General features: G+C 37.4%; 6 protein-coding genes across 7 annotated transcripts; 5 read left to right on the top strand and 1 right to left on the bottom strand.

Moving 5' to 3' along the window:
• Window positions 1-276: 276 nt before the first annotated feature.
• On the top strand, window positions 277-1582 carry LOC17887358 (cytochrome c-type biogenesis protein CcmE). The gene is given in 3 exon segments (XM_023782620.1): window positions 277-899; window positions 901-1295; window positions 1397-1582. Coding segments are annotated over 2 exon segments (771 nt in total). The 5' UTR covers window positions 277-519; the 3' UTR covers window positions 1292-1295; window positions 1397-1582.
• A 1137-nt stretch (window positions 1583-2719) lies between these two features.
• LOC17887188 (BAG family molecular chaperone regulator 4) lies at window positions 2720-4423 on the top strand. Its single transcript, XM_006291606.2, has 4 exons — window positions 2720-3064; window positions 3231-3490; window positions 3581-3727; window positions 4086-4423. Exons 1-4 carry the CDS (start codon window positions 2857-2859, stop codon window positions 4281-4283), a joined length of 813 nt encoding a protein of 270 aa, XP_006291668.1. The 5' UTR covers window positions 2720-2856; the 3' UTR covers window positions 4284-4423.
• A 2175-nt stretch (window positions 4424-6598) lies between these two features.
• On the top strand, window positions 6599-11304 carry LOC17886836 (ethylene-overproduction protein 1). 2 transcript variants are annotated; one of them, XM_023782409.1, is made up of 5 exons: window positions 6599-6964; window positions 7063-9110; window positions 9213-9504; window positions 9782-10091; window positions 10526-11304. In XM_023782409.1, the coding sequence occupies exons 2-5, from the start codon at window positions 7081-7083 to the stop codon at window positions 10750-10752; spliced, it is 2859 nt and encodes a 952-aa protein (XP_023638177.1). In that variant the 5' UTR covers window positions 6599-6964; window positions 7063-7080; the 3' UTR covers window positions 10753-11304. The 2 variants fall into 2 exon arrangements, with proteins under 2 accessions (XP_023638177.1, XP_023638176.1); XM_023782408.1 differs by having other exon boundaries at window positions 7057-9110.
• Window positions 11305-11647: 343 nt separating this feature from the next.
• On the top strand, window positions 11648-12764 carry LOC17885455. The gene is made up of 2 exons (XM_006291568.2): window positions 11648-11928; window positions 12028-12764. The coding sequence occupies exons 1-2, from the start codon at window positions 11683-11685 to the stop codon at window positions 12562-12564; spliced, it is 783 nt and encodes a 260-aa protein (XP_006291630.2). The 5' UTR covers window positions 11648-11682; the 3' UTR covers window positions 12565-12764.
• Window positions 12765-13464: 700 nt separating this feature from the next.
• Window positions 13465-14250, top strand: LOC17886634. Its single transcript, XM_006292308.2, has 2 exons — window positions 13465-13768; window positions 14046-14250. Exons 1-2 carry the CDS (start codon window positions 13477-13479, stop codon window positions 14102-14104), a joined length of 351 nt encoding a protein of 116 aa, XP_006292370.1. The 5' UTR covers window positions 13465-13476; the 3' UTR covers window positions 14105-14250.
• Window positions 14251-17855: 3605 nt separating this feature from the next.
• Window positions 17856-20996, bottom strand: LOC17885816 (probably inactive leucine-rich repeat receptor-like protein kinase IMK2). The gene is made up of 2 exons (XM_006292123.2): window positions 18791-20996; window positions 17856-18708 (listed from the first exon to the last, which is right to left on the bottom strand). The coding sequence occupies exons 1-2, from the start codon at window positions 20637-20639 to the stop codon at window positions 18071-18073; spliced, it is 2487 nt and encodes an 828-aa protein (XP_006292185.1). The 5' UTR covers window positions 20640-20996; the 3' UTR covers window positions 17856-18070.
• Between the last annotated feature and the right edge of the window lie 85 nt (window positions 20997-21081).

Genomic DNA, 21081 nt, shown 5'->3' with positions numbered 1-21081 from the left:
CATATCAAGAAGCTGAAGCTCAAGCATAGAGGTGCCTTCTAATTTAATATGTGTTAAAGAGTGTTGGAGACATCTTTCACTGAATACAAAAACTCCAGAATCACTATAGCAACCAAACATGTGTACCTGTGGCAAACAGATTCATACTAAAGACTTGTATCATATAATAAAGACTTGTATCATATAATTATTATAATATGATACATACTAAAGCAAACATATTCAATTCTTCCCTATAAAAACAAATTTGCAGTGGTGGTAAACTGAAACAAGACATCCCCAGCTTTTGGATTGTTTCATTTTGAGTTTATATGTAGTTGTTAAAATAATTGCAACCCAAACCTTCTAAACCACCGAGAGGTTCTTGACGTGGTCATAGATCAGTGAGGCGGCTTGTGGGCATCTTTCTCCTTTTTCCAGAAAACCCCATAAACCTCGTCTCACTTTCTCGAGAATTTTGATTTCCACGAGAAATTTCTCGAGGGAAAATTTCAATATTTCCGGCAAAAGTTCAGAAAAATGGCGGCTAGATTGTTGTTCCGTCGAAGTTCTCAGATTCTCCGGTCTATCCAAAAACATCCTCAAATCTCATCATCCTTCGAGTCACCATCCCCGATTTTTTATTCATTGACCACCGCCTCACTAGATCCATCGCGATTATCATCCTTAACCTTCCTCCGATCGCTCTCAGTCGCTCGTCGTGGTCCAACGCGTCCTAAGAAGATAGACATAGGAGCCAAAGCGCGTCAGATGCAGAATCGTCGGCTTTGGACCTACGCGTTAACCTTCAGCTGCATCGCCGGATTCGTAGTCATCGTCCTTAACCAATTCCAGGATCAGCTCGTCTTCTACCTAACGCCTTCTGACGCTATGGAGAAATTCGCAGAGAATCCAACAAGACAAGTTCAGACTCGGCGGTTTGGTTCTAGAGGGCAGCGTTGCCCAGCCTGCGGCGTCTCAGGAGATGGAGTTTGTGATCACCGATCTGATTACTGATATTTTGGTTAGGTACAAAGGATCTTTGCCGGATCTGTTTAGGGAAGGTCACTCAGTTGTGGTTGAAGGATTCATTAAGCCGTATACGGATGAAGTGAGAAAGGAGGTTTCTACAAAACCTGTTTCACAGAAAGCTAGGAATCTCGATTGCTTCTTTTCGGCGACTGAAGTTTTGGCTAAGCACGACGAGAAGTATATGCCACAGGAGGTTGCGGCCGCGATTGAGAAGAATAAGAAGATTATTGAAGCGGCGGCCACGACCACAACTGAACAAGCAGCTGAAGTGGCTTCTTAGATTGGTATAAACTTCTTCATTCTTTTTAAGTTTTATCACAATTTTTCCCAATTTGGGACATTTGGTGGGTATTGGTTCAACGTATACTGTTACATTTGATTATAGTTTCCGGCAAAGAGTAGGAAGATTTGGAATGTGTTATTCCTGGAGAACAGAGATTTGATTTTGAGTCTATTTGAGAATTAGGAGGAGAAATGTGATACAGTATACAATAGCTTTGTATGATCCTGCAAAGCTCTAATCTATTTTCTTGTTATATTGATGAATAAGAATTTGCTGTTTGGTTCCTTATGATTTTGGATGTTGTGTTTGTTATTTGCTCCTGCACACTGGTCATCTATATTTTCTTTATGATTCTGCTCATAGACTAGATTGATCATTGATCTAGTGAAGCTTCTCAGCTTGACCAAGTCCCTAGTCAATCATTGTAAACATATCACCAAAGTAGTAGCTTGTGTGACCTTATTCTTATCATGGCTAGGTACTATAGACAAGAGAGTTGAAAACACATATCTTCTTGCAGAGTTTCCTATTTGATGTTCTGGTTGCTCTAAGATCTTTCTTTGTTGTTATATATGAAATGGGTTGAGCTTGTTGACAATCTTGAGCTTTTTATGCATCTTATGTCCCAACTAGGAAATTCCTGGCTCTGAAGATTTCAAGTTTGTACTTTTGAGTCGTTTTTGGTGTCTCACTGCCACTAGAAAATTGCATCTTAGCCTTAGAAACATGGCATTGTGGCCTCTGTGCTGGCACTTCTCTTTGGCTTGGTGCTTGATTACCAAATACCAACTACTAGTATACCTGTGGTATAAACTGTTCTTCTATTGCTTTCTTTATCTTTTTTCAACTGCATCTCTATAGATGCATCACTCTGTCTCAGTGCATGACAAATATTGTGTAGTGATATATATGATTCTATCATCAAAAACTGACTATCGAATATTTGGTCGCTGCCAAGTGCCAATGTCCAATTCCAAAGTTAATTAATTTACTGTGGTCGGTATCAAAAACCCGTAACTGTTTTTAGTCAAATTTTTAATTTCTATATATGTAATGTGGCGGCACCGCGTAAGTCCTGTCTGAAGCTCGACCTGTTTCAAAATCCTGCCAAAATGGAGTGTAGCGTGTACAACAACTCATTGGACTGGCTCGTTCCACATTCAGAGGCCAGTCGGTTGGATCTAAAACCAGCAGTTAAACTATTTTCTATAAGCTATAATTATTGAAAAACATACTTACATTTGATGAAGTCCAAAACAAAGATCATAAACCATATATTATTTCTCAATTTATTTTGTAATAATCATCATGTATGAAAATATCTGTATACCAAAAATTCTAATTGTTCACACCTAAAATTCTAATTACGGAATAAAAAAAAAAGAATGGAAAAACTAAAAATAAAAATGAAAAGCCGTGTTTCAGTAGTAGAATTTGTATGGCTTGAGCGGTGATGTGAAGTTGTGAACCATAATCTTTGTCAATACCCTGAGAAAACCCTAATTTCTTGCTCCAAAGGGTTTTTATTTCCATTCTCATACTCCGGTTCCATCTCGAGAACGATGATGCATAACTCAACCGACGAATCGGAATGGGAGGTGAGACCTGGTGGTATGCTCGTCCAACGAAGAGACGACGACGCTGCTCCTTCCGACCAACCTCTCCAGGATCCCGACTCTGCGTCCGCTGCTTTTGCTCAGACCATCAGAATCAGCCTTTCCCATGGCTCATCCCACCACGATCTTCATGTTTCTGCTCACGCCACTTTCGGTACATAAATAACGCTTCACCTCACTTCCCCGATCCGTTTCTGATTTTTCCATCGCCTTGAATCATGGAGTTTACAAAAATTCGTGCTTTATCTAGTTTTTGTTGAAGTTTGTGTTATGTGTAGCTAAGATTGATATGACTATATGCTCGAATGTGATTGAAATAGGGGATGTGAAGAAAGCCCTTGTCCAGAAAACTGGATTGGAAGCTAGTGAACTGAAGATCTTGTTCAGGGGAGTTGAGAGAGATGACGCTGAGCAATTGCAAGCTGCTGGTGTTAAGGATGCGTCTAAGCTTGTCCTCGTTGAGGATCAGAATAAGAGAGTGGAACAAGTTGAACAGCCTCCTGTGGTTACTGAAGAGATGAAAAAGGCGATTGCCGCAGTTATCGCAGTCACTGAAGAGGTCGATAAGCTTTCAGATAGGGTGAGATTTATGGCTGTGTCTTTTTGGTAGTTCATGTAGGAGAGGAAAGTAGGAAAGATTGTGATTAAGCGAATTTTGTTCTGAAATCAGGTTGTTGCTTTAGAAGTTGCTGTGAATGGAGGGACGCAAGTTGCTGTAAAGGAGTTTGATACGACTGCAGAGCTTCTCATGAGGCAGTTACTCAAATTGGATGGCATCAAGGCAGAAGGAGAAGCTAGGGTGCTGCGTAAGGCAGAGGTTCGTTTTTTACACTGTGTTACTTTCTTCATCTTTGTACATAATAAACATTGTTAGTAGAGGTATAAGATATAGTATATGAGTGTTCAGAAATATATAACTTACATAGATGGGTTACTACAAAACTTGTGTGGCAATGGGATCAGTTGCAATGATAGAGTAGACTTTGGTAATATCCATTTATCGTTTTTGTTCTGCTAATTGTACATGTAGAGACTTTGGTAAAGATCCATTCGGATTCCAATAATGTTGTGCTTTGGTGAATCACTTTGGTAATATCCATATATCGTTTTTGTTATTTCTATCTTTAGTCTAAGTTTGAGCATAGACATAGATTGATTGGGGTTTGTGTTGGCAGGTGCGTAGGGTGCAAATATTGCAGGAGAGTGTGGATAAGTTGAAGGCAAGATGCTCAAATCCGTTCGTGGATCAGAGCAAAGCCGCAGCTGTAAGCACAGAGTGGGAATCGTTTGGAAACGGTGTGGGAAGCTTGAACCCTCCTCCGCCAGCTTCGCCTTCTGCCGGTGTAACTCAAGATTGGGAGAGATTTGATTGACATTTTTATCATTGCCAAGTTTGCCATTAAGGGAAAAATTGCATATTGGTACTGTTTTATCTCTTTTTGTTATTGTTAAGTTGGAAAAATGACCATATAAATATATCCGTTTTATGATAATTCCATGTCTCTATATAAAATTTAGTAATATCATTAAGTTAGATAAATAGAGCAAATGTTGCAGAAATGGAATATGCTTACTGTTCAAGTATTTTTCAACCACTTGTAGTTGTAATTGTAAACTAGACATTTTCATATAGGAATGCCAAACATGGATGATCCGCCTTAGCACCTGGAAATTGATGGACCAATTCGTATTATTATTATTTTTCGTAAAGAAACAAATTTCTTGGGGTTTGATCAAACAAATGGGAATGGCTAATGGATGTTGTTGATCATCCAACTTAATACAAAACCGAAGCTATATAGATTCGAAATCATTATATAGGAGATTTTCTAGAACAAACCAAAGCGGAATAAACCTATTTGGTGTGGGACAATACACAAATAGACAAGTGAGTTTTGGTGGGTAATATACATAGTAGTACGATCCGTGCTTAAGGATAAAAACTAAAAACACATTCTTCTTTTACTTACCCAAAGAATAAAAATACTAAAAAGACATTCTTAGCTGTCTCAGCCACATGACCACAAGTTTTTATTTCTCAATTATATGTGTATTGATGGGAAATTGTATATAATAATGGTGTGCCATCACATAAACATATAAACTAATGGCCCTAATGCTAATCACCCAGCAATATTGGGACTTAATCATAGATTAGATAGCTTATTAGCAGCACAGGATTTAAATTAGGAGGACGATTACTTCCTTAACAGTAAAACGTGTTGACATGACTTCGCCGCTCTATATGGGTGGCAAAAGCCCATTTGCCGGCTATCTAACAGCACACTTATTATTACTTAATTTCTTTCTTCTTCAACCATATTTTATTATGTTCTGTCACACTGACTATTTTTTCCATTTATATATTGAATATTTTTGATGATTTTTCTTACGTTTTTTTTTTGTTGTTGTCTGTAACATAATTGGTTTTGGGGAAAGATATGAGCAATGTTATTGTGTGTTTGTGTTAATTTTTTTGTATAGAACAAAAAAATGTAAAAATGTGTTTTGATATATAGAGGGACATGCACACCCGTTTTGTATTTGTATGTGGTAGCCTCAACATTCGATAGAGACTTTTTTAGATTATGAATATATAAAATGATAACGACGAATCTCTGCAGCAAAATTGTTTTTCTTTGAAAGATTCTGACAGTTATCTATCTATGGTTTCTTTTTTTTTTTGGAGCTATTTAAATTGGACATGTAGTAGTAATTTTTTGACAGATTCAACCAGACAATTGTGTTTTTAATCAGAAAATATTAATGAATTTTTTTCATCGAAAATAATAATGAATAAAATTTATCGAAAATAATAATGAATGAATCTAGTTTAGCTGTTTACTTTTTCTTTTTGTCAATAACATCATACTATCATATATCTAAATGCTGATGGTAACTTAATAATGACACGCTAATACAACAAAACAATTATACACAAACACACTAATACACAAACACTAGCTTATACATTGATGTGATTGGTATACTTAATTAAAATATCATGATTTAACTCTTATCTTAACTATAGAAAACCACTAATCAAAGTAATTAAGCTTAAAAACAATAATTTAAGTAACTTATGGTAACGCCAAGAAGCATATTCAACCATCAAATGATTTGGTAAAGGCAGAAAAAGGAAACACCAAAAGTAAAAGTTTCAAATATAGCCGGAGAAGAAAATGATTTAAAAGAATAAAGTTACACATACAAAGAACACTAAAACAAATAGAGAGAAAAAGGCAAAAATCAATTGTAACATACAAGCATGCTAAAGTAAGTAAGTGGTGATTAAATTCGCAAAGTAAATTAAAGGTCTCAGTACTTTGAAAAATTATTTAAAAATTAAATATGTATAATATTTATTTAATTTTCAACCCTTTTTGGAGATTGTAAAAAGTGCCGCGAAAATCTAAGAAAATAAAAGAAATGGCAGTTTGATTACGTTAGAGTGTATCATAATTTATGTTATTAAACCTTTAAATGGACATAAACTAATCAAAATTTTACTTTCCACAATTAAAAACTAATAATAAGACAACAAAAAACCTGAATTAAAAAAAGATACCAGAAACAAACACATATACACTTAAATAAAATATTTAATTAAAATTATGCATTATTAGAGAACGCATGAATGAATGACCTCTCTCTCTCTGAAACAGATTGGTTTATAGAAAGAAGGAAATAAAAAAAGGAATAAAAGAGAAAGAGAAATTGAGAGATCGAGCGGAGGAAGATTCTTCCCTCTAATTACCTCTTCTCTATTTTTACGGGAAGATTCGTAAAATTAGTAGTGGCGGAACCAACCAAACAAAACAAAAAAAAAAAAACGAACCGGATCGATGAAACTTACACTGCAAAGACACGATATCCGACAAGAGGAAGAGGAAGAAGAAGAACAAGAGCTTCGTTGAGGAAGACGACACACAAACTTTGTACCATATTTTTTTGATAAAGAGACGATTTTTATTGGTTTTTGATTGAAGGGTTTGTTTGAGAACGGGACTTTGGATTGGTTTCGTGATCCAATCCTCAGAATTGTTTTTCTAAGGTGACGGAGAAATTTGTAAAAATTTGTGCTTTGACTCAATTCAGATCTTTGGATAAATTTGTGATTTTTCTTTGTTTTTGGTTTGATTGAAGATGCAGCATAATCTGTTCACAACAATGCGAAGTTTGAAGCTTGCAGAAGGTTGTAAAGGTACACAAGTTTATGCTCTTAATCCCTCCGCTCCTCCTCCGCCGCCTCCACCTGGTAATAGCGCCGGTGGAGGTAGCGGCGGCACCGGAGGAGGAGGTGGAGGAGTTGGGGATAAGCTTTTACAACACCTTTCGGATCATCTTCGTGTTAATTCTGTCCGATCCAAATCGAGCCGGACTTATCCACCTCCGAATCAAGCCAACGCCGTCGTTTCGCCGGAGTTTCTTCTCCCTTGTGGACTCCCTGTGACGGATCTGCTTGAGCCTCAAATCGATCCTTGTTTGAAATTTGTTGATTTGGTTGAGAAGATGGCTGAAGTTTATCGGAGGATCGACGTTTGTCCCCAATTCGAGAAATCTGGGGCGTATCTAGAGCAATGCGCTATTTTCCGGGGAATATCTGATCCGAAACTGTTCCGGCGGAGTCTCCGGTCGTCTAGGCAACACGCCGTGGATGTTCACGCCAAAGTCGTGTTAGCGTCGTGGCTTCGATTCGAGAGGAGGGAGGATGAGTTAATCGGAACAACTTCTATGGATTGTTGTGGGAGGAATTTGGAGTGTCCAAAGGCGACTCTTGTTTCCGGGTATGATCCGGAATCTGTATACGATCCATGTGTTTGCTCTGGAGCTTCTAGATCAGAGATGATGAATGAGGATGATGTTCCTGAATGTTCTACTTCTGATGAAGTTGACTATGATATGTCCTTTTGTATTGGTGATGAAGAGGTTCCTTGTGTGAGGTATAAAATCGCGTCTTTGTCAAGACCTTTCAAGGCGATGTTATACGGTGGGTTTAGAGAAATGAAACGAGCGACGATCAATTTTACAAACAATGGAATCTCTGTTGAAGGAATGAGAGCTGCAGAGAGTTTCAGCAGGACCAACAGGTTAGATAACTTCCCTCCTAATGTTGTATTGGAGCTCCTTAAGCTGGCAAATCGGTTCTGCTGCGATGAATTGAAATCTGCTTGCGATTCGCATTTGGCACATCTTGTTAATTCACTGGACGAGGCAATGTTGTTGATCGAGTATGGATTAGAAGAGGCTGCATACCTTCTGGTGGCAGCTTGTCTTCAGGTTTTTCTCAGGGAATTGCCAAGCTCTATGCATAATCCAAATGTTATAAAGATCTTTTGCAGCGCCGAGGGACGGGAAAGGCTGGCATCTCTTGGCCACGCTTCTTTTGCATTGTACTTCTTCTTAAGCCAGATCGCTATGGAAGATGATATGAAATCTAACACAACTGTGATGCTCTTAGAACGTTTGGTTGAATGCGCGGTGGAAAACTGGGAGAAACAGCTTGCGTACCACCAATTAGGGGTGGTGATGCTGGAAAGGAAAGAATATAAAGATGCTCAGAGATGGTTTAACGTAGCGGTTGAGGCTGGTCATCTTTACTCCCTCGTGGGCGTTGCTAGGTCGAAGTTCAAGCGTGACCATAGATATTCAGCTTATAAGATCATCAACTCACTGATTTCAGATTACACGGCTACTGGGTGGATGCACCAGGAGAGGTCCTTGTATTGCAATGGTAAAGAAAGGCTGCTTGATTTAGATACAGCTACCGAGTTAGACCCAACTTTGACATTCCCTTACAAGTTCAGAGCAGTGGCATTGGTGGAAGAGAACCAGTTTGGAGCTGCGATCGCAGAACTGAACAAGATTCTTGGATTCAAGGCCTCTCCTGACTGTCTGGAGATGAGGGCGTGGATTTCTATAGGCATGGAGGATTATGAGGGTGCTTTGAAAGATATCCGGGCGCTTTTGACATTGGAGCCAAATTTTATGATGTTTAACTGGAAAATCCATGGTGATCATATGGTGGAGCTGCTCCGTCCGCTTGCCCAGCAGTGGAGCCAGGCTGATTGCTGGATGCAGCTGTATGATCGTTGGTCTTCTGTGGATGATATTGGATCTCTAGCAGTTGTTCATCATATGCTTGCAAATGATCCAGGGAAGAGTCTTTTACGGTTCAGACAGTCTCTTCTTCTGCTACGGTATAATCTCTCTTTGCGCTTCTTAATGAATTTTTTTTTCTTGTGGTGCATGTTGTGTCAGATTCTAATTGATTTTAACAAGTACTGTTTGCATACTGACAGGCTAAATTGTCAAAAGGCAGCAATGCGCAGTTTAAGACTGGCTCGAAACCATTCAAAGTCAGAGCATGAGAGACTTGTGTATGAGGGATGGATACTGTATGACACAGGCCACCGTGAGGAAGCCCTGGCGAAAGCAGAGGAATCCATCTCCATACAAAGGTCTTTTGAAGCATTTTTCCTCAAAGCTTATGCCCTTGCGGACTCTACACTTGACCCGGATTCCTCAAATTACGTAATCCAGCTCCTTCAAGAAGCACTCAAATGTCCCTCAGATGGTCTCCGTAAGGGACAAGTAAGTACAGAGTTTAACAGTTTTCATTTTTGTAATATTATTTCTCAACTAGTCTATTGTTTTTCTAGAGGGTTTACTTATTGTATCATCCTTCAGACTGCCATACTTTTAGAGTTTCAGGATCCCAGTTTAAAATATTTGCACTTGGGGTCTGGACTAATTTGTAGATACTTGATGGTGGAATATGGTCGCGTCTTTAGTATATTTGGTCAGAAGGTTATCCTACTAAACCAAATGACATTTAATTTGAACTCTTCTTTGGTGTATATTCTTGCAGGCTTTGAACAACCTGGGGAGCGTATATGTGGATTGTGAGAAGCTGGATCTTGCAGCTGATTGCTATACAAATGCGCTCACTATCAAGCATACACGAGCTCACCAAGGTCTTGCGCGTGTTTATCACTTAAAAAACCAACGAAAAGCTGCTTATGATGAGATGACAAAGCTAATAGAGAAGGCCCAGAACAATGCGTCGGCATATGAGAAACGCTCTGAATATTGTGACCGCGAGATGGCACAGAGCGACCTTAGCCTGGCAACACAACTTGACCCTCTCCGAACCTATCCTTACAGATACAGAGCCGCAGGTAAATGACGCAACCAGTTCTAGTTTTATCCTGGTTTTTTTGTTGTTGGTTGTTTATAATTGGATGCTAGAAACAAGACAACAATGGCTGATCCTTTTTGAGTGATTCACCTGCATATAATTCGATGCACAAAAGTGTTAGAAACACATAGAACCCAGCGTTTGTCCTGATGGATATATAAATGATAATTTATGACCCAACGCATGGAACAACTGAAACTTCATTATCTTTTTGGAGATAGAAACATAAGTGAGAGTGTTATCTAAGAACCGAATTGATATGCAGTTTCTCTGGTTTGGTAAATGGGACTAAGAAAAGTAGTTTTACAGCCTCTGTTCATATCAGTTTTTATTCAATTTGCTTTTGATAACACCAGAGTAATTAAGCTTTCTTTTTTAAATTTCGTTTTGTTTAATATGAACTCTTGATTGCAGTTCTTATGGACGACCACAAAGAGAGTGAAGCCATAGACGAGCTTTCAAGGGCGATATCTTTTAAACCAGATCTCCAGCTATTACATCTACGAGCGGCATTCTATGATTCAATGGGAGGAGGAGCAGCTGCTATCAAAGATTGTGAAGCAGCATTGTGTATTGATCCAGGTCATGCAGATACACTCGAGCTCTACCAAAAAGCTCGTGAACCAAACGACCAAAAGTAGAACAAAACAATCGTTTTGGTTTTGGTGGGCAAATCTCTTATCTTCTTCCCTCCTGGTATGCTTCTACACTGTTTCATTTTCCTTCGGCAAAAACAGAAACTGAGCAAATCAAACAAGGCTCAGTTTGGATGAACCAGGGAAAAAGCAAGCATAGCCATGTAAATAGAAACTTTTATATAAATATATATTTTTTTCTCTATAATTTTGGTTATTGGGGGAGGGGGTGAGGATACTATAAAAGTAAGTAGTGCAGAGAGTGTTTCTTGCTGCTAAAGATAATACGTTTTCTGGGGAAACCACGAAGAAGAACTTACCTCTGGTGAATTTGGACTTCTTCTCTTGTCCTATTTCTAGATGTATTATTGCTTCTTTCTTTTATTTATTTTTTTTTCACTGGAATTATGTGTAATTTTATCTGTAACTTCTTCACCTTTTTTTTTTTGGTTACATGTTTCTTGTATTGGTTCTCAAAAGCATCCGGGGATGTGTTTTTTATCCTCCTGAAACAAGAAAACAAAGAAACTATTCATTCATACATGTTTCACCCAAATTTTCAACATTCTTTCTCTGTTTTAGTGTTTATCACCTAATGAGGAAATCATCTCTCTAATTCTACTTTTTGGAGTTCTTGTTTGGTTTCATGATCGATGTTATAACCACATGATTTGAAGACTTTTAACTTTTTTTCTAAAACTCCTCTGCTTATCTATTTCTCAACCTCTGTGACTAACTTTCTCGCCTGTGAACCCAATAAAAAGACCACAAATATCGGTTCTGCACACACGAGAAAGGTTCAAACTTTCAACAACTTCTCATTAAATTTCAACTCTCAGCTAACAAAATAGTGTCAATACATCAAAGATCTCTCTCAAACTCACAAATCACAAATCACAAATCACCTTCTTCAGTCGCAAACACCATTTCCTTCAGATGATTTTGTTTCTTACGGTTGAAGAAATGATGGATATGAACCGATCCCGGAGGTTGAACTTCAATGCTCCATTCTTGTCCACGAAACGACATGTGAATCAAGAGAAGCTTCCGGGTCAGCTTCCTGAAGCCTCTGTTCCTTTTTGCTGGGAGACCGCTCCTGGGATGCCTAAGAACAAGTCTCATTTGAAAAACGACTCTGAATCCGAAACACCACGTCTCAGACTACCTCCTGGAAGATTAAAGGTTTATCATTCTCTCCAAAACCATAGCGTTTCCTCTGTTTTCCCGTTTTAGGGTTTTCAATCCATTCATTTACCAATTGGTTCGATCTATAATTCACAGATGCATGTTGATGGTGAAAACGAAGACTTTGATGAGGCCAGTGAGGGTTTAACACCAGCTAGATTGTTGCGTCTGAAGAAACGTGACAATCACGAACATTACCGTCAAACCAACCAAGACTCAATCGATGTCTTGTCTCTCACGCAAGCCATAGACATGGTCGAACTCCCAAAAGATAGTTCTGAATCGGATGATGGAAGCAGCGGAGGAGGTGACTCAAACGGATACTTAACAATGGAGAGCACAGAGCGGAGCGACGACATGTCACCGAGTTACATAATAGAAAGGTTTCTACCGGATGCTGCGGCTTTAGCAGCCGTGACATCAGCGGCTAGCCAGAGGAGGAGGAAGAAGAAGAAGCTTTCTTATTTGAGTGGTGCAACGGTGAAGCAGTCTTGTTTTTCACCCAAAGCTTGTGGCTTGCATGTGTTGCTGCCTAGTTGGAGCACTAAGCATAGGATCTGTGGCGTCAAAAACGCCTTTTCTCCTTCTTCCCAAATTCACCTGCAACCCAAGTTTATTGAAAAAGATAACTAGTTGAAATTAATTAAGGTACTTGTTATTCATTAGACTTATTATATACTAGTATTGTTGTAACACACCTTTTTGGTTTCTTGTAAAATGTGGTGGTTAATAACACTAGACAAAGAATAAGCATATGCACAAACATAAGGCCTTTGAGCTTAAATTGATGCAGCTAGCTTTAATACAATTGTTACATAAAATCCACAAATTAATTATTTTGGGTAATTTTGTTGAAGTTCATTGATTCGGTAAAGATGTGAAAATGCTACTATCTGAAGATTCTTAGACTAATTAGTTGATACTAATTCATTATTCCTTGGTTCTTTTGGGTAGGTTTGACATACCAAAACAGACTAATTAATTAGCATACAACTTTGCATTATATTTGGTTTCTCTACACCAACTTTAAAAAAGATTACATCTTTTCGTTTTCGGAACTCCAAAGTAGTGTAGTTAGACGGTAAAAATCTTGCAAAAATGGTGGTGACAAAAAGAAAAACTTGTAAATTGGTAAAAATACAGCACAAAATTCTCATCCCTTCACTGCTTCACTTCGCAATTCGCATATAGACGACTAAAGAGGGAGGAACATGTGGAATCGTGGGAATCAGACATAAAATATGGTTTAGTGGACACGTGTAACGAAGTATATGGTACACAACAAGTTACGAGGTACGTGTAAAAACCACATAGACGGCTTGTCACAACAGTGAACGTGTCGTTCTTTCTAGATTTAGTTAATTAATAATGTTATCTCATTTTGTTTTGGATATAACCAATATTGTCTCATTGTTTGCTAACACAAATCCTATAGAATTACTACACTATTTGTACTTTTGCACCGATAAAAAAAAGTAGAAGATGGCACTGTCTTAAGGAAAAGTGGAACCAATGGGTAAAGAAAGAATCAAAAAGAAAGAAAATATGGAAGAAGGCGTACCAGAAACAGAGAAGCTCATGATGAATCTACAAGATGTCGCAGAGAAGAACAAAGATCAATTACAAGAAGAAGAAGACGAAGAAGAGAAAGAAGCTAAAGGTGGGATTTTGAACAATCTCATATCCAACTTTATTGATGCAACAACAACAACAACAACAGTAGTAGACGGCAAATCTGGCGAAAACATTCAAAAAGTTGAACGTGAAGATGAAGCTGACAAGGAAAAAGAGAGCTCGAGTTCTGGAATCTTAGATAAGATCATTTCTCATCTGCCAGGTACTGCCTACGTTTTATGAGCTATTACGAGAGAAAAAATATACTAGTAAACATATATCATATATGTATGTTTGTGGTGCGGTAGTCTCGGTTTTAGTACTATCTAGATTCCATTGTGTAGATCAGTTAGACGCTTTGATGCAACTTCAGTGGTAGATGAAACGAGATAATAATAGTGTGTTAAGATGTGGACTAATGGAGTTTTGGAACCGGTTTAAGTAGATAGTTAATTGTTGTTAACTTGGTTTTAAATGACTTTTGATCCTGTAAAAAGCAGAGGACGCAGTTCCAACGACAGACGAGGCAGCTATTTTGATTCACTCTGCCATTGATTGACTGAAGCAGACTTCATTCAACGAGACAACGATCTCTTTTCCTATTTAATTTTGCTGGTTCTGTTTTGTAAGTTTGATTTTCGTCTTCACGAGGTTATATTTTTTGTGAATTCTAAATCTTCTCCAAGATCACTATCTAGTAGTCCAACATCTATATGGTATTCTCTTGTTAAGTTAGATCTGTTTTCTTTTTGTTTCAATATATACACATTCCACTTTTGAGCTAAATGGGGAATAATTGAGAATTAAACTATAACAGTTATTTCATGTTTGTGGTTAGTGAATTAAAGGCAAACATGGAACAAGAAATTTGAGAGGGATAGAGATTAATGAATGATTAAGTTCTTGAGGCTTTGTCTCACAAATACATCTCATATGTCATATCGCTTTGTAAAAGCACAAGAACCATCTTTTCACCATGGATATATTTCTTTCTCAAACATCTTTAGATATAATGGAACTGGAGAAGTTTAGTTATTGCAGTTGTGTCTAGAAAGTCTATAGATTTTGGCATTTGGCATACGAAACTTTAAGAGTGAAAGGGGATCTATAATGTAACTATGCTTTAAGATTTATAATATTTATTCTTACAATTTGAGATTAATATATTACGATAATTTCAAAACACTTAACACATAATTTAAAAGACAGAAATTACAAATAGACTAAAAATAAAAGAAAACCAATTTCAGGAAATAAATATTATAAAAACAAAAGATTTTAATGATTCCAAATACAAAAAAAAATACCAAAAAAGAAAATGGAACAATAAAGAATTGGTCAACTTATTATAAATAATAAGAATTTAGAATAGGGAAGCATATTTGAATAGTTTATTTGCCAATGTTCTAAGTGGCAATAGGGAGAATAACCAAAACAGGCTAAGTGATATTCTATATAAGAAAGATATCTTACCTATGGTGTACTTAGACATAGTCAAATGCTTTTTTAAGATAATAACTTAGTAGAAACTACACATTGCCACATTTACATGTTTATTTTCTAGCCATTCACATTCTTATTAATCGTTGTAACATTTGTCCTTATCTACTAATTAATAACTCTTTTATGGATTAAGTATAGCAAAAAAAAACTCTAAAGGAAGGATATCCCAAAAAAATTAATGTACACTACATTGCCTTTTCTATCAAATTTTTCCTTGGTATACTACATTGCTCCACCTTCTTTAGCATTTGAATTTTGACAATACATTTTCTTCTTCTCTGGTCTTTTTTTGTCAACGATGAAGAGTGGGAAGAACATATTTTCGAAGATCCGTGAATTATGTACTTCTCTGGTGAAAAAGACACATCTCAAGGAACCAAAGAAGCATAAGCACACAAGTCCTATAGTAACCATTGAAAGTGAAGGTACTTTTTTCTTACTTGTTGGTGTTTAAACGTTTGATTAAACAACTTTTTCCAGATAAAAACTATGTTTTCAATTCAATATTTTCACTAAAAAATTTCAGATTTTCTAATTTCAGAATAGAAAAACATAAACGAAAGGAAAAATTCAGTATAATTTTATCCTATATCAAATCCTTTTTTTTATGTATTATATATACTATTTGATGAACGAATGAATTTCTGATAAGAAAGTTTAAATACAGTGACTCTTAAAGATAAGAAAACATATAGACTTTATTTAGAGGAATTTAGAAAAGAAAAGAAAAGAAAAAGAACTTAAGAGCAAAGCTTTTGTTTGTCCAAAAAATAATAAAAGAGCAGAGATGCACACACTGGTATGTCTATTAAAATAAACATAAAATGACCCGAAAATTACTAATAAACACCCCAAATTTCTTTTTAAACATAACTTAACCAAATAAATTTGTTTGCTATGTAATTTTTATATAAAATATTTCAAACAAGAATAATTTTCTCAAAGTCATGTTTAACTAATAATAACTAACGATATGTGAGATTTTATTCTTAACCAGAACGAAATACGACGAATGGTTTAAACCGCCATACGACAAGGATGTACGGTAAGTTTGCTGCCATTACTAGATAACAAAGTCAAGTTATTAAAATATAAAGTCAGATTATTGAGAAAGTAGAATTTATTAAAGAACTAACCCATTTCGGGTATATATTATAGTTAGTGATTAAGGTTTAAAGAGGATTTGGTAACAAGGGTTTAGTTTATAAGCGAAGCTTAGTTGGCTTCAAGGTGTGTGCATGCTACAGAGGCAAACTTGCATATTGAATGTGACATGCGATTTCCTAATAACGAAAATCATCTTTGGAAAATAGAAGCACTATCCTTTTTTTTATTCGTAAGTTTCGACATGAAACTTTGTATTCGAATAGGTTCACCTCTTCGAATACAAAGTAATAAGCAGAAGTGTGTTCATTTTTGAATCTATGAATCTATTCTTTTTCATATTACATAATTAGAGGCCTAGCCTAGTATCATATATGGAAAATGATATTGGATGTTCTTACAGTTCTTTACTTTGATGTTTCTTTCTCTTAACTGAGTGTCATGTCTTTAGGGTTGTTATAACATATGGTCAGTCGAATCATCGTCACTAGAATACACAGATCTATGACGCTTAAACTCTTGTATTTCATGGTATATAATATAGATAGATCACCATTTTATGGATAAAAATGGCTTGTGTTTTGGTATAAGAGCCAAGCTGTTTCTTCATCATGTACCATAAGGTACAAGCGTTTAATTGTTGGTGATCTATGTGTTATACATTTGCGGGTGATGCGTACCCAATACAGATTTTCTTTATGTATACTCGTTAAACGAGTACATAATTAATCAAAATAAGATTTTTTTCTTTCTCCTCAATCATATTCTCATGAGAGATATTTTACGAAAATGACATCATCATGTAATCTCTAATTATAATGATATTCAAATAGGTATTAGTTTACGTAAAGTCTTTTTGTGTAATATATAGTTAACTAATAACTTGCCTAAAATGTGAGAGCTGATCAATGTTTAAATTTTTATTAAAAAAATATAAATAAAAATTTACATTTTTCACACGTAAAATTATGAAAATACAGTATATCAAGTATTTATCACTATAGACTATAAGGAAAAAATTATTTAGGAAACAAAACACATTAGTTTCTTCCCCATTGGTTATCACTTCATTGAACGAAATAAGTTTTTTGAATTCGTTTAGAGAGTGACTAGTCGTCCAAATTTCTTAGTTTTTGTTTTTCTAGTACTGTATATGTATTGGGATTTAATCATGGGTTTGCCCAAAAAAAAAAAAAAAAAAAAAATCATGGGTTTACTTGATATATATATATATATATATATTTATGTTTTTTTTTGTGGGTAAAAGGTTAAGTTGTTTACTTGATATATGTTGCAGGGAAAAGTGAACACCTAAATCAAATTTACAAGGACCTACTCTCAAAGGAGCCGAGACCAGCAGACCTCATAAAATTGTGGGAGTTGTTCGATGTTCGTTCTGCTCCTCCACAAGATGACCAGGAACCCAACATGGCTGCTGGAACCGAGACAGTGATTGTCCAAACCGAAACCTCAGGCCGAAACTGAGCGTCGACGTTCTCGATGGATATGTTATGTTTTAACTTAATCCATCATTTTATCAGTAATGTTTTGTTTGCTATATGGAATTGGATATTTTTGCTTTGATGTCTCTGTTTCATCTACATTAATCTCTTTTTTTAAGCATCTTCTATGTTGATGTTTTTTTATTGTCTTTCAATAATTCAATAAGCATAAAACACACATCACATGAAATAAGTAAAAAATTTTTTTAAAAATCAATTATTGTATTGCTAAGAACCAAAAAAGAATGAATAATTGAATTACTACATTACATTACTAGAACAAACTTCTTCAAACCAATTTTTTATCTATACAAATTACTTGAATCAAAGAATAATAATGAAAAATATAAATGTCGTATTTGTATATAGATCCCTTCTTCTTTATTCTTTTTCCTTAAACCCCCCAAAACTTTCCTTTACTCCTCATTTGATCCTAAATCTTTACCTCCCTCACCTCCAGATCCAATCACCGCCGTCTCCGTCTCCACCTCAGTCTCCGGCCTAATCTCCTCAAGCTGATTCACCACCTGATTCGCTTCTGGCCTCGCCGCCGGTGACGGATCAACACAATGTAAAGCCAATTTCAGAGTATTCAAAAGCTCATCACCAACGCTTTGCGTCTCTCTCATCAGCTCCAAGTCGAACACTTCATTAGTCCACTCTTCTTTCACAATCGAAGCTACCCACTGAGGCAAATCCATCCCATTCGTTGGCTCTCCTGGAGATTTCCCAGTCAGAAGCTCCAATATGATGATCCCTAAGCTGTAGACATCGGTCTTAGTGCTTGCGTTCTTGATTTTGGAAAATTCCGGTGCTCTGTATCCCAATGTTCCGGCGGTTGCGATTACGTTTGTGGCGGCTGCGGCGGTCATGAGTCTTGAGAGACCGTAATCGGCGATGTGAGCGTTGGTTTGTTCGTCGAGGAGAATGTTGCTGGCTGTGAGATTCTCATGGATCATGTTCTCGTTGCTGTGAAGGTGAGCTAATCCACGACTGATTCCTTTTGCTATCTTCAGTCTTGTTTCCCATGGAATTAGGGTTTCTGGTCCTCGAGCTGTCAAATTCAATCAATCAGATCAATAAAAATGTGAACTTTATACAATCCAAAGCTTGGGTTTTTGTTTAACTTTGCTTACCGTGAAGAAACGCAGAGAGACTGCCCTTAGACATGTAATCAAAGACGAGAAGCTTCTCTCCTTTAGGTCCTAAGTAGTAAGCTCTGAGTGCGAGCAGATTCTGGTGACGAATCTTGCCTAAAGCTGTGACTTCTCCTTCGAACTCTTTGACTCCTTTGGTTGTTTTCTCTCTCAGACGCTTCACAGCAACTTCATTGCCGTCTTCTAATGTGGCCTTGTATGCTGTGCCGTAAGTACTTTTTCCCATGATCTCAGCTGTGGCACATAGTAGATCATCGGCGGTGAATACAAACGGACCATCGAAATGAACTAGCTTTCCTCCCATTTCACCTCCTGTTGATGCTGTTGCTGCAGCAGCTGCAGATACTGTCTTCTCTGAGGTCTTGTCCTTCCCGTCTTTTTGTTTCAGCGCAGCGCGTTTCTTGATCAGGCAGCAGAGTAATATGCAGCATAGTAGAAGCAGAATGGCTAGAAGAGCTCCAATGGCGATCAGAATGATATCCTTCACCGAGAGTTTTCTGTGGTGCTTTTTTGGTTCTTGTGATGACGTAGGTGAAAGAGTGAGAGGATGATGGTGATCAGGAACAGGGCATGGATTTGAGGAGCTGTATCCACATAGCTGAATGTTTCCAACGAAAGAGCTTGAGTTGAATTTCTTGGAGAGAATAAGTGGAACAGGACCAGAGAGGGTGTTGTAAGAGACGTTGAATGAAGAAAGGTTCGCCAGGTGGACTAGTGACAGCGGGATTGGACCTGTGAAGTTGTTTTCTGACAGATCCAGCTGTTTGATTCCAGATATGTTCCCTATTCTCTCTGGGATTGAACCATTGATCTTGTTTCTCTTGAGGTTAAGCTCCGTCAGGTTGTGCAGTCTATCAATGGCATCTGGGATTGGGCCTTTGAGGTGGTTGCTTTCGAGGTTCAGTGAAACCAGAGATGTAAGGTTGGAGAAACTGTCTGGGATGGTTCCGTTGATTGAATTGTAAGAAAAATCAAGTCTCTGAAGGTGTGGAAGAGCTCCACATTCTCTGGGAATAGAACCTGAGAGCTGGTTATGGCTTAAAGAAACCTCTTCCAACAAACTATGTTTGCATAGAGACAAAGGAACAGCTCCAGAGAAGAGATTATGGTCAAGATTCAGCGTTTTGAGAGGTTGAGAGCCATTAACCAAAAAATCGGGTATAGAACCAGAGAGGTTGTTATGCTGAAGATCAAGAAAAGTGAGGGTGTATGATTTGGCTACACTAACCGGAAGGGGACCAGAAAGTGAATTGAAGCTGACATTGAGCCTATAGAGCCTCGTGGATTCAGCAAGACTAGCCGGTATGATTCCGGTCAGCTGGTTATTGCTGAGATCGAGACTCTGGAGAAGAGGGCAGTTACCCAGTGAGGCCGGGATTGAACCAGAGAGGCGATTGTTGAAGAGATAGACCCCGCGGAGGCTCTTGAGGTAGCCGAGAGAGCGAGGAACCGAACCGGCGATAGCGTTGTTGTGGAGGCTAAGTTTTCTGAGACTTCCAAGCTGTCCAATCTTCTCAGAGATAGTGCCACCGAGTCCCTTCCAAGGGAGCTGAATGGCGACCACTTGACCCCGGAGGCATTTGATTCCAGACCAGCCAGAGCAAACTTCAGAGGAGGCAGAGTTGTTCCAGCTTCTGAGAACTCCGGTGAAGTCAATGAGTTCATGTTTGATCGCTTGGAGCGCCTGATAGTTCCCTTGAGTCACCACGATACCATCCCAAGAGTGACCACCACCACCACCTGCAACAGCTTGAGCAGAGAAGAGTGAGAGACACAAAATGAGACTAAATTCATAAATTCGAAATGAGCTTTTGTAAAGATCATTCATTTCAAAAGAATCAAAGCTTAAAGAAGAAAGAAAAAAATAGAAAACGAAGAAGAAAGATGAGAAGAGCAGGGGAGCTTGAGTTCTTGGTTTGTTCTCCTTCCTCTATATTTTTTTTTTGGAGTACAACCAAAGAGAGAGAGAGAGAGAGAAAAGATTGATGTTGTTTAGTGAGAGAGAGGAAATGAATAAGTTGGGTGAGTGAGTGTTATAGCAAAAGACTAATTATGGTTGGAGTGACGAGGAAGAAGACAAAGACAAAGAGTTTAGTTTATGTTTTTATTTGTAACGGCTAGTTTTTTTTTTTTACTTCTTGGTCTTGCGCCAGAATAAAAACGGTAAGCGAGAAAAACATGACCAACGGCTATAAAGTCATTCCGACCGTTTCTAATCATTCATTATAATTATAATTGTCTTCTAGAGTCGTTGGATTTTAATCTATTCC

This window comes from Capsella rubella, unplaced genomic scaffold, assembly GCF_000375325.1.
Source record: "Capsella rubella cultivar Monte Gargano unplaced genomic scaffold, Caprub1_0 scaffold_5, whole genome shotgun sequence".
NCBI classification, from domain to species: domain Eukaryota; kingdom Viridiplantae; phylum Streptophyta; class Magnoliopsida; order Brassicales; family Brassicaceae; genus Capsella; species Capsella rubella.
The sequence above is the reverse complement of the archived record's forward strand: the minus strand, read 5'-3'. Positions and strand labels throughout refer to the sequence as shown.

Coding starts and splice junctions, on each gene's coding strand:
- LOC17887188 (XM_006291606.2), top strand. CDS start 2,857: ATGATGCATAACTCAACCGACGAATCGGAATGGGAGGTGAGACCTGGT. Junction 3,491..3,580: donor TCGATAAGCTTTCAGATAGG/GTGAGATTTATG, acceptor TTCTGAAATCAG/GTTGTTGCTTTAGAAGTTGC. Junction 3,728..4,085: donor GGGTGCTGCGTAAGGCAGAG/GTTCGTTTTTTA, acceptor TTGTGTTGGCAG/GTGCGTAGGGTGCAAATATT.
- LOC17886836 (XM_023782408.1), top strand. CDS start 7,057: ATGCAGCATAATCTGTTCACAACAATGCGAAGTTTGAAGCTTGCAGAA. Junction 9,111..9,212: donor CAGTCTCTTCTTCTGCTACG/GTATAATCTCTC, acceptor GCATACTGACAG/GCTAAATTGTCAAAAGGCAG. Junction 10,092..10,525: donor TTACAGATACAGAGCCGCAG/GTAAATGACGCA, acceptor TCTTGATTGCAG/TTCTTATGGACGACCACAAA.
- LOC17885455 (XM_006291568.2), top strand. CDS start 11,683: ATGATTTTGTTTCTTACGGTTGAAGAAATGATGGATATGAACCGATCC. Junction 11,929..12,027: donor TACCTCCTGGAAGATTAAAG/GTTTATCATTCT, acceptor TATAATTCACAG/ATGCATGTTGATGGTGAAAA.
- LOC17886634 (XM_006292308.2), top strand. CDS start 13,477: ATGGAAGAAGGCGTACCAGAAACAGAGAAGCTCATGATGAATCTACAA. Junction 13,769..14,045: donor GATCATTTCTCATCTGCCAG/GTACTGCCTACG, acceptor TGTAAAAAGCAG/AGGACGCAGTTCCAACGACA.
- LOC17885816 (XM_006292123.2), bottom strand. CDS start 20,639: ATGAATGATCTTTACAAAAGCTCATTTCGAATTTATGAATTTAGTCTC. Junction 18,709..18,790: donor TCTCTCTGCGTTTCTTCACG/GTAAGCAAAGTT, acceptor TGAATTTGACAG/CTCGAGGACCAGAAACCCTA.